At 38.1% G+C, this 10,767-nt stretch overlaps 1 protein-coding gene across 1 annotated transcript; it reads left to right on the top strand.

The window, feature by feature from the left end:
- The first annotated feature begins 328 nt into the window (after positions 1 to 328).
- On the top strand, positions 329 to 9,990 carry FGG (fibrinogen gamma chain). Its single transcript, XM_070948171.1, has 9 exons — positions 329 to 488; positions 596 to 640; positions 919 to 1,102; positions 1,202 to 1,295; positions 2,911 to 3,041; positions 5,886 to 6,019; positions 6,821 to 7,005; positions 7,960 to 8,237; positions 9,597 to 9,990. The coding sequence occupies exons 1-9, from the start codon at positions 426 to 428 to the stop codon at positions 9,791 to 9,793; spliced, it is 1,311 nt and encodes a 436-aa protein (XP_070804272.1). The 5' UTR covers positions 329 to 425; the 3' UTR covers positions 9,794 to 9,990.
- The last annotated feature ends 777 nt before the right edge of the window (positions 9,991 to 10,767 follow it).

Here is a 10,767-nt window from a genome sequence, read left to right as displayed (position 1 = left end):
AGCTTTTCCCCTAAGAGCAGGGGGGAAATTGTGAGAGCCAGCTGCTTTTGAAATTCTTATCTTTTGCATTCAGGTCCTTCAAACAAGCAAGTCAGCCTTATTGCAAATGATTACTGGAAGGAATTGCTTCATAGGGCAAATTATCCTTCCATAGGTTTTTCTGGCAGAGGTAAGTCAAAATCATCTAGGATTTTAAAATGCAATGAATGGGTGGCAGCAAATTCTGGAAACACTCCCACTAGGGCCGGAAGAGGCTGTCCTCTTTATGTGTCAGCCCCGCCTATTTTCACCCACTAAATGCCACATGATCTCTTAAGCTGCCCTACACAGTTTAGAGAACAAGTTCAGTTCTCTGAAGTCCACAAACTCACATTGATTAAGCACTGCCTCTCCTGTGTTTGGCGGTTCTGAAAGCTACAGACAATATGCTGCCAAAATTTCACGAGTGGCTGCCTCTTCTATTTTTCTTCTTTTCAACTTGTACTGCAGTAAGTTTACCTGGGCAGGGTATGGACCTTTGTAAAATACGTAGTGATCAAAATATCATAATGACTGAAATGCCATCCTGATATTTTTTGTATTTTCTTTTATTCAGTATTTTGCCACGCGTGACAACTGCTGCATCTTGGATGAACGATTCGTAAGTCAATAATCTGGGTTGTTTTTGCAGTCCTTTCTAATCAGGTTGTTACTGTAGATTGTTAGCTGTAAACATGAAGTTCTTACTAAAGTCCACAACTCTTTTTAGATTAACAACTGACAATCAGTATAGGGTTCTTAGTCATCTTGTTTATGTTTAGACTTCTATTTGTCACAAATCCCTTTATTGTACCACATCATCTCATGTGTATAGAAAAAAAAAGCTTTAATGTCTGGCTATAGTCGATATGATTTTAAAAATTTTCTCTTTTCCTGTAGGGCAACTTTTGTCCTACAACATGCGGCGTTGCAGATTTCGCAAGCAGGTATCATAAGGACGTCGATCAAGATCTTCAGATCCTTGAACGATTGTTGGGGGAGATCTCTAATTCTTCAGGAGTAACTGACAGCTTGATACGCCAGATCCGACAAGTGCACGTCTCACAGCCAGCAGCTCAGTCAAGTGAGAATGAAAGGCTACCGTAAATAGTTTTACTATTTCAATGATTTAGTTTGGTATCCTTAATGTTTTACGCATCCCCTGCTTTTTTTCTCCCTATAGATGTGATTCCAGGTTATACACAGAAGTCCAGACAAATCATTGATGAAATTTTGAGATATGAAAACATCATTGTGGGTCATGAAAATACTATACAGTAGGTTTAATTATTTTTTTTTTCAGTGTTGAGAATGCAAAAAAACATACTGTGGATTGAATTAAAGGGTTTGCATCTATTTTCTTCCAGCATAATTTCTGCTAAAGTATGAGGACCAAATCTTTCTTCCTTTCATGTTGTCCATGTTGAATTAGTTGTCAAATTTAAAATCAGGCATCAAGGAAAGTTAAACTGTTTATATTGTAGTTTATACGTATGTAACTTATTGGAGAGGTAAATATGAGTAGAGCCAGACTACACCAAACAGTTCTTGTTCATCTAAAAGAAGCACAGAATTTGTACACTATTGAATTGCTTTGTATTTTAACTAATGCAGAATTACCTATTTTTAAAAGAACCTTTATATTTTACAAAGGATAAAGAATAGCAAAAATGCTGAGAGAATGTTTGTTTGTTATCTCACTATATACGCGACTTACTTATCGAGCACATCTTATCCATATAGCACTCCTTTGAGGTAGGGAAGGAACAGACTTGGCATTGTCCAGATATTGTGGAATTTTAGCTCCCAATATTCTGTTTTGTTGGTTACAATGGCTGGGATCTCTTAAAGTTATAGTTACCAATTTTTAATAGATTTTAGGCTCCCCATATCAGCTTAAGACAGAATGATTTATCCGTTTTAGACCCTTTCTAGTTTCCTTAGTTTGAATTATATGTTTATATTTGCACTTTTTTTTTTCATTTTGGACCTTCCTTCTGTAATGTGGGAAGAAAATTAGTATACAAATAGAAGAATAATATTACAGAGCCCCATGTATATGGAGGTTGGTCTGCAAATTGATAGTCCCATTCAAGCATTCTCTTATTAAACACTGAATAGATAAAGAGGAAAGGAAATTTTAGAATCCCTCAGTGGATAGATCATATAGGGCCGTGATGGTGAACCTATGGCACATGTGCCACAGGTGACACGCAGAGCCCTTTCTGCAGGCATGCCAGCTGTCGCCCCAGCCCAGCTCCACCACACACACACACACATGCCTCCCACTGGCCAGCTGGTCTTCGGGTCTCTGCCGCACATGCATGGGGGGGAGGGGCCTTCCCCAATCTCTGTAGTTTCTTCCCCAGCGCGTCCTACCTTTCTCCTCCATTTCTGCCACCCTTGCCTTTCCCAATCTCTGCAGGTGCCACCCTGCGCAGATGCCTCTCCATGGCAGAAATTCAGGAGAAAGCTAAGGCATGCTGGGGGGAGAAACTGAGGAGATCGTGGAAGACACAGGCAGCCAAAATGCAGGAGAACCAACCTGGAAGCCAAAATGGGGGGCGGAGGCATGGCGCATGCGCGGGGGGGGCGCATGCACAGGGAACACACACGCATGTGCGGGGGCAGGGCACATGTGTGGGGGCGTTCGCATTGAATTTTGGGGGTTGGGGCACACGCGTGTGCATTCGTGTGCTGGCGCATGCGCTTTGAGCACTCGGCACCAAAAAAGTTAACCATCACTGATATAGGGCAATGCATACTCATGTTTTCCCTTTCATTTATTTCATTCCTCGCTGCTTTCTTTCACAGAAGAAAAGGCCATTATATGTGAGTTTCAAGTGCTTCTAACCAGTATGATAAAACTATATTATACTTTTTAAACTGCAGGCAATTGACAGACATACTGATATTAAACAATAATAAGATTCAGTTACTAAAGCAGAAAACTGCTCAGCTTGAGGAACAATGTCAACAGCCATGTAAAGACACTGTCCAGATACAAGAATTAACTGGAAGAGGTAAGAATAACAAGCTATTATATTAATTTACTAACATTAAATTCTGTTTTCCTCTGAAAAACTGTTTACCAAGCCAAAAGTACATTTTTATCCATTATAATTTAATAATTGATTTTAAAAAGTATTTCTTTAGCATATTATAAATTAACAGAAATAATTAGTTGACTTATATGTTTTAGGTTAAATTTATTTTTTAAAAAAAATATTATTAGATAGCAGTTAGACATAAAGGCAACATCTTAACAAAACAAATTTGAAAGGTGCTCTACCTATTTTTTAAGTGAAAGAAATAAACTGATTTCAGTGGATATTAAGACTTAAGCTGTAGATGTTACTGCTATAATTATCTTTTGACCTCAGTTGTAAGAACACTTATAGATCAATTCATTTAGTATTAGTTACATTCTTTATTTTTATAGTCAAATACCCTTAGAATTAGAATTTTGGATATTATGATCTAATGTATTATGTTAAATTAATGGCATTTAAAATTATGGTCATATGGAAGCAATCCACAAATAAGCCACTCAGAAACTGTATGCAAAAGCATTTTAACTGTGGCTTCAGAAGTTGTGTAAAGCATGTTGGCATAAGGATAATGCACAAATATTCTATCCAGAAATAGTTTATCATGACTGCATACATATCATACTATGCCCCACTAAAAGTTGCCTTTAAGTTATAATAAGATGTAAATGGGAGAAATATTAATTCTACTTAACTCATTTAATTTTGAACTACTCACTTGCTGGTCTTGGAAACACCAATTTCTTAATTATTAAGTATGACCTTCCAATATGTCACTCAAAGATTGATTAGGGCCAAAAGAAGTTGGTCCTTTTCCCCCCAGATGGATTCTTATCAACAGCCTAGAGTGGAGTTAAAAGAGAGATAAGCCTAGAATCTTTACATAACCAAAAGTAAACTAAGCCCAATTCCCTTCCCCCTGAATTTCATTCACCCTAACTCCTAGTAGGTGCTAACTTTTAGTTGAGAATATTCCTGTGCATAGGCATGAGTAGCAATCAATCAGTTTAACCAGACCTTCAATATGGACCTGATCTTTTGTGTCTCACAAATATCTGTTTTGTGTCTCACAAATATCTGTTATCTCGAGCTTTTTTTAAATAAGTATTTTATTTTTTTAAAAAAAGTATTTTAGGCAATGGCCTAGACTAGGACACTTTTTTTCCAGTTCCAGTTTTCTAAGTTTGCTATGGAAGTCAAGGAGATGCCACTTTCAGATGAAACATCAAAGTTGAAAAACAGATATATGTTCATATCTGTTGAAACAAAATAGGAACTAGCTTTATAATAATGAAGTATCAAACAAAAGCATACGTTATAATTCTGCTCATGTTGCTTTATTTATTCCCGTATCTGCTTTTGTGTAGGACCACCAATAATTCTTGAATGGGCTTCTTGTAGACTTATTTAGGCAATGAGGATTAATGGAAACATTTGCAGACATTTTCTAAACATGGCTTTATTGATCTACATTGGCTAGTTTCACATAACATGCTTTATCACAAAATACAGTTGCTATATCCATAACATGCTAAGGTGCAGAAATAAACCAAATTATAGCTTCTTCCTTCTTTCAGTATGCTAAGGCAAAGATTGGTTCCCATTGTTTTAAGTTAATTTCTGTACTGATTGAACCTTAGTTATTTTCTCAGTCGGTCTGTGAGAGGGATCTCGGAGTCCTAATAGACAATCTTTTAAATACGAGCCAGCAGTGTGCAGCGGCAGCCAAAAAAGCCAATAAATCCTAGGATGTATTAACAAAAGGAAAGAATCAGGATCACATGAAGTACTAGTACCACTTTACAAAACCTTAGTAAGACCACACCTGGAATATTACATCCAGTTTGGGTCATCAAACTATTAAAATATATCGAGACTTTGGAAAAAGTGCAGAGAGAAGAGCAACAAAGATGATTAGGGGCCTGAAGATTAAGCATGATGAACAGTTGCAGGAACTGGACATGTCTAGTCTAGCGAAAAGAAGGACCAGGGGAGACATGATAGCACTGTCCCAATATTTGAATGGCTGCCACAAAAAAGAAGAGATCAACCTCTTTTCCAAAGCACCAGAAGACAAGACACGAAACAATGGATCAAAACTAATTAAAGAGAGATCCAACTTAGAACTTTCTTGAGAACAATCAATCAGAGGAACAGCTTGCTTTCAGAAGTTGTGGGTGTCCTATATCACTGGAGGTTTTTAAGAAGAGACTGGACAGCTACTTCTCTGGAATGATATAGGGTCTTAGCCTGAGCAAGGGGTTGGACGAGAAGACCTCTAAGGTCTATTCCAACTCTGATATTCTGCTCTGCTCTGCTCTACTCCTAGTTTCATTTGAACTGATGTGAACAACGTTTGTGGCAACAAGTCCAGATGCTTAGAAGCTTGACTATACGTTTCAATTTCCATCAGAAAAAATCATGTTCAGTACCAAATGAATTCCAATAACAATAACAACAGTGAGGCTTTGGTTCAGATACAAGCCCCTGTACTTTTTATATTATGTGATCTTGAAATCATTTATTCCAAAGCAATTCAGTATGTATAGTTGAGGATAACTAGTGGAATAGACCTTCCATTGCAACAGGAACGCTTGGAGTCCAATCTTTTCTTCCTTACAGGATAGATGTGAGATTAAAGGGATATTATTTTTTAAAAAAATGTATTGTGTTGTGAGTTCTTTCAGCAAGACAGAATGAGAACATAATAAACCATCATTTAAAATAAATAGGTTTTTTTTTTTTAGAGTTAATTAAAAATGAATATGGTGGATTGCAGTTATTACAAGCCACTTCTCTCTTACATATTTATTATAGATTGTCAAGACATTGCTAATAAAGGTGCACGGCAGAGTGGACTGTACTTCATAAAACCCCTGAAAGCGTCGCAACAGTTCCTGGTGTACTGTGAAATCGACACTCTAGGCAATGGGTGGACAGTTTTACAGAGGGTAAGCATATCACAGAAAAAAAGAGATACAGCAAAGGAGTGTTTGTTGTTGTTAATTGCAAAGTCGTGTCTGACCCGTCATGACCCCATGGACAACGTTCCTCCAGGCCTTCCTGTCCTCTACCATCCTCTGGAGTCCATTTAAGGTCACGCCAGAGCTTCAGTGACTCCATCCAGCCATCTCGTTCTCTGTCATCTCCTTCTTCTTTTGCCCTCAATCTTTCCCAGCATTAGGCTCTTCTCCAGTGAGTCCTTCCTTCTCATTAAGTGGCCAAAGTATTTCAGTTTCATCTTCAGGATCTGGCCTTCTAAAGAGCAGTCAGGGTTGATCTCCTCTAGGACTGACTGGTTGGATCGCCTTGCAGTCCAAGGGACTCGCAGGAGTCTTCTCCAGCACCATAGTTCAAAGGCCTCAATTCTATGGTGCTCAGCCTTCCTTATGGTCCAACTTTCACAGCCATACATTGCAACTGGGAAAACCATAGCCTTGACTATGTACACTTTTGTTGGCATACTGCTTTTTAGTATGCTGTCTAGATTTGCCATAACTTTCCTCCCCAGGAGCAAGCATCTTTTAATTTCTTGGCTGCGGTCCCCATCTGCAGTGATCTTGGAGCCCAGGAAAATAAAATTTGTCACTACCCCCATTTCTTCCCCATCTATTTGCCAGGATTTGAGAGGATGCCATGATCTTGGTTTTCTTAATGTTGAGTTTCAAGCCAACTTTTGCACTCTCCTTCTTCGCCCGCATCAAGAGGCCCAACAATATATAATTTCTATCCATCTTCTGTTTTATTTACAGAGGCTTGATGGCAGCGAAGACTTTAACAAAAACTGGATTCAATATAAGGAAGGATTTGGACATCTGTCACCTAATGACAATACAGAATTCTGGTTGGGAAATGAAAAGATTCATTTAATAACTACTCAGACTACAGTTCCATATGCTTTGAGAATAGAGGTGGAGGACTGGAGTAACGAAAAAAGGTATAGATTTCTTTATCAACTCAAGGCTAACATAATGGGGATTGGCAAAAATTGCTATTTTAGCTACCTGCACTTTACATGTGTGCACATAAGTGGTACAATAAGATCACTGCAACTAGTTGTAATGCTGCCATGGTGGCACAGTGGATAGAATGCAGTACTCCAGGCTATGTCTGCTGACTGCCAGCTGCCAGCACTTCGGAAGTTTGATTCTCACCGGCTCAAGGTTGACTTAGCCTTCCATTCTTCCGAGGTGGGTAAAATGAGGACCCAAATTGTTGAGGGCAATATGCTGATTCTGTAAACTGCTTAGAGAGGGCTGTAAAGCACTGTGAAGCGGTATATAAGTCTAAGTGCTATTGCTATCCTACAAGCTAAATGTACTGTATTTCAAACCCATTGAAATTAGTGGAATTTAAATTGCTTTTAGCCAATGTATATATTAGCATTATAAAGCTTTATAATATTATCTAGGGTTAGTTTGTTTATCTGTTTCAAATAAATAGTTGTTTGTTTCAGCAGTGTCTGCAGCAGGAATGATCATCATTTCTCCATTATTTGCTTGTCTATGTAGATCCTGTGTATTTGTATAACTCCTGAAATTAAGTATTATTTATTTATTTATTTATTTATTTATTTATTTATTTATTTATTTATTTATTTAAATTTCTATACCGCCCTTCTCCCGAAGGACTCAGGGCGGTGAACAGCCACGAGATAAAACACATAAATACAAAAAATTTAAAATGAATTAAAACAAATTAAATAATTTGGCTGAATTTAAAATACCCCATAATTTAAAACAAATTAAAATTTAAAAAAATTAAATAATTTTAATAATCTTTCAGGAATGAATGCCCTTGAAATATTAGCATCAGGTCATCCAACTGAATGGCCAAGAAATTAAAGGCCACTAGAAGTTAATAGTGATTTTCTTTCTTTCTTCCTACACAGATATGCAGATTATGCCCATTTCAAATTGGGAAATGAAGCTGACAAATACCGTATGATCTATGCCTATTTTGTTGGGGGCGACGCTGGGGATGCCTTTGATGGATTTGATTTTCAAGACGATCCCAGTGACAAATTTTTTACTTCTCACAACGGCATACAGTTTAGCACGTATGACAACGATAATGATAAATATGAAGGCAACTGTGCTCAACAAGATGGATCTGGCTGGTGGATGAACAAATGTCATGCCGCTCATCTGAATGGCAAATATTATCAAGGTAATGTGTGGAAGTTCCCATATGCACAATGCGGTCTATGGATGAGACATTTCCCGTACAGCTGCTTTCTGTCTTTCCCAGCAGTTTTTAACTTGTAGCCTTTCTTCATGCCATTTTTGCCTTTTTTAAAAATTCACGAAATATCATTCAGGAGGGAAAGTGGAGGTTAGTTGAACAATGTCTTTTCAATATCAACCATCTCAAGTATTTTAAGCAGGTATTAATTCAAGTCCTCCTTCCCTTTTTTTTAAAAAAAAAAAAAGATAGCGAAATATCTGCAACGTAATTTTGGGGTCATTAGATCTAAATAAACATACCTATTAAAAGACTCACTGGAGAAGAGCCTAATGCTGGGAAAGATTGAGGGCAAAAGGGGACAACAGAGAACGAGGTGGCTGGATGGAGTCACTGAAGTAGTCGGCGTGAGCTTAAATGGACCCCAGAGGATGGTAGAGGACAGGAAGGCCTGGAGGAAAGTTGTCCATGGGGTCGGACATGACTTCGCAACTAACAACATTAAAAGATCAAAGCATAAAAACATAAGGAGTGGATTGAATATGCCTTTGTTGGTTTGGCTCTCAAGAGCAATCACATTGCCATCAAGGTTAATAGCCATTGATCCCGATAACTTTCATGAACTGATGCAGGGTTTTTTTTTGAAACCAGCCAAACTGGTAGACAGCACATCTCATGATAGCAAATCCCAATTTTGGATTATAATTCATGCAGAAATGTTAAACACTATGTCTATAGCAGTTTAATACCATTGAACTTGATCATAGAGTACTTTGAACTTGATCATAGAGTATTTTTCAGAGTATAAGACACACTTCCCTCCCCCCCAAAAAAACAGGGTGAAAATTTGGGTACATCTTATACACCTAATGTAGCCCCACCCACCTGCTGGCCCCCATCCTTTGGCCTCTGCCTCCCAGCAATTTACCTCCTTGCATCAAGCAGCAAAGGGCAAACAGCCCGTTTCAGCTTCAGCACAGCCTGATTAGCACAAGCAGTTGATTGTTGGTTGGATCGGCCCCCCGACCCTCAGCTGTTTCAGGCTGCAGGGATTGCCATTGCCTATTGCCACATGGGCCTCTGCTGTTTGCTGCAAATTGCTGGGAGGCAGAGGCAGATTTTTTTTTCTTGTTTTCCTCCCCAAAAAAGGTAGGTGCATCTTATAGTCGGGAGCATCTTATACTTCGAAAAATACGGTACATAACACTCACCTAGCATGGTCTTAAAATTAATATATATTAGTTTTATGAATTAATAACATTAAAATACCTACATAGGTATCTCAAAGCTATGTAAAAGTATTTCCTGGCTCATTTACATTTACTTTTCCTCCCCACATTGTAGGTGGTGTTTATTCCGAGAAAGACGCAGGTCCACATGGCTATGACAATGGCGTTATCTGGGTAACTTGGCATAATCGGTGGTACTCCCTGAAGAAAACAGTTATGAAAGTCATTCCTTTCAGCAGACTTGCAATTGTGACAGGGCAGCAAAGTGGCGGAGTAAAAGATGTTGATCTTGGAAACCGTGGAGACATTTAGAAAGAGAACTGCCTATGTAAAGGCAACAATGAACATAAACACTATTTGTTCTTGTATCCTATGTAAAATGTCAGAGCTATTGAATTTTGAGCATATTGTTTACAATAAAACGGCAGGTTCATGACAAAAAGTGGGGTTTTTTTAAAGAAAAAAAATCATCTTAAATTTTCTAATAAACATATGACAATTACTGATCATTTACGTTCTGGCAGTGTTTACTGCTTTAATTGACTTTATAAGCAGATGCTATAGATTATTGTGATTGGTTTAACACTCAGTCATATTTAGAGGACATCAGTTTAAATCTATAGCCTCTATGTATGTCATGAATAATTTAAATCTCAGTGATATCATTGCTTGGTTCCCACCAGGGGTGGGTTCTACTTACCTTTACTACCCGTTCGCTTCACTCGCGCACGCACATTGCTTCTGCGCATGCGCAGATCACCGATGATGACATCCAGGGCAGTGGGCGGGGCCTCCCACCGGTTTTACTACCGGTTCTTGCCAACCGGTCCAAACCGGGGGCAACCTACCACTGGTTCCCACAATGAGTTAAGCCATACCATACTTAGTCATGTACAGCAACAATTGGACGTATGTTGGGTGGATTTATAGGCTATGAATCATTGGTTAACAAACTAGAACAGTAAGTGCACAAGAGCCAAAGCCAAATAAACTAGTTTATGACTTAGAGTAAAATTTGCACCCAGTGATTTAAACTTCTAATAACTTTTGTCTTGTCCCAGTCAAATCATGAGGAAAATAAGTTCTGCTGATAATCTGGCTTCATTAAGTGTAACTTCTTGTAAACATTTAAATTAGGAATGTGGTTACTGTCTACTGAGGATGTCAGATAAATGAACAAAGATCTTCATGGAATCCTATTTACAGACATTAAAAATCCAATATTTTTCAAATAAAAGTGTTCGTTTTCATTTTTACTGCAAGTTAGAGATGCTTTAAAAAATAAA

Source organism: Pituophis catenifer, unplaced genomic scaffold (genome assembly GCF_029215685.1).
Source record: "Pituophis catenifer annectens isolate HBS135680 unplaced genomic scaffold, rPitCat1.0.hap2 SCAF_8, whole genome shotgun sequence".
In the NCBI taxonomy this organism is placed as follows: Eukaryota; Metazoa; Chordata; class Lepidosauria; order Squamata; family Colubridae; genus Pituophis; species Pituophis catenifer.
The sequence above is the reverse complement of the archived record's forward strand: the minus strand, read 5'-3'. Positions and strand labels throughout refer to the sequence as shown.

Bases quoted from the DNA above. Each gene is read 5' to 3' on its own strand.
- FGG (XM_070948171.1), top strand. From the start codon at position 426: ATGCTGCCAAAATTTCACGAGTGGCTGCCTCTTCTATTTTTCTTCTTT. The intron at 489-595 runs GTAAGTTTACCT...TCTTTTATTCAG, and splicing joins TCTTTTCAACTTGTACTGCA to TATTTTGCCACGCGTGACAA. The intron at 641-918 runs GTAAGTCAATAA...CTTTTCCTGTAG, and splicing joins GCATCTTGGATGAACGATTC to GGCAACTTTTGTCCTACAAC.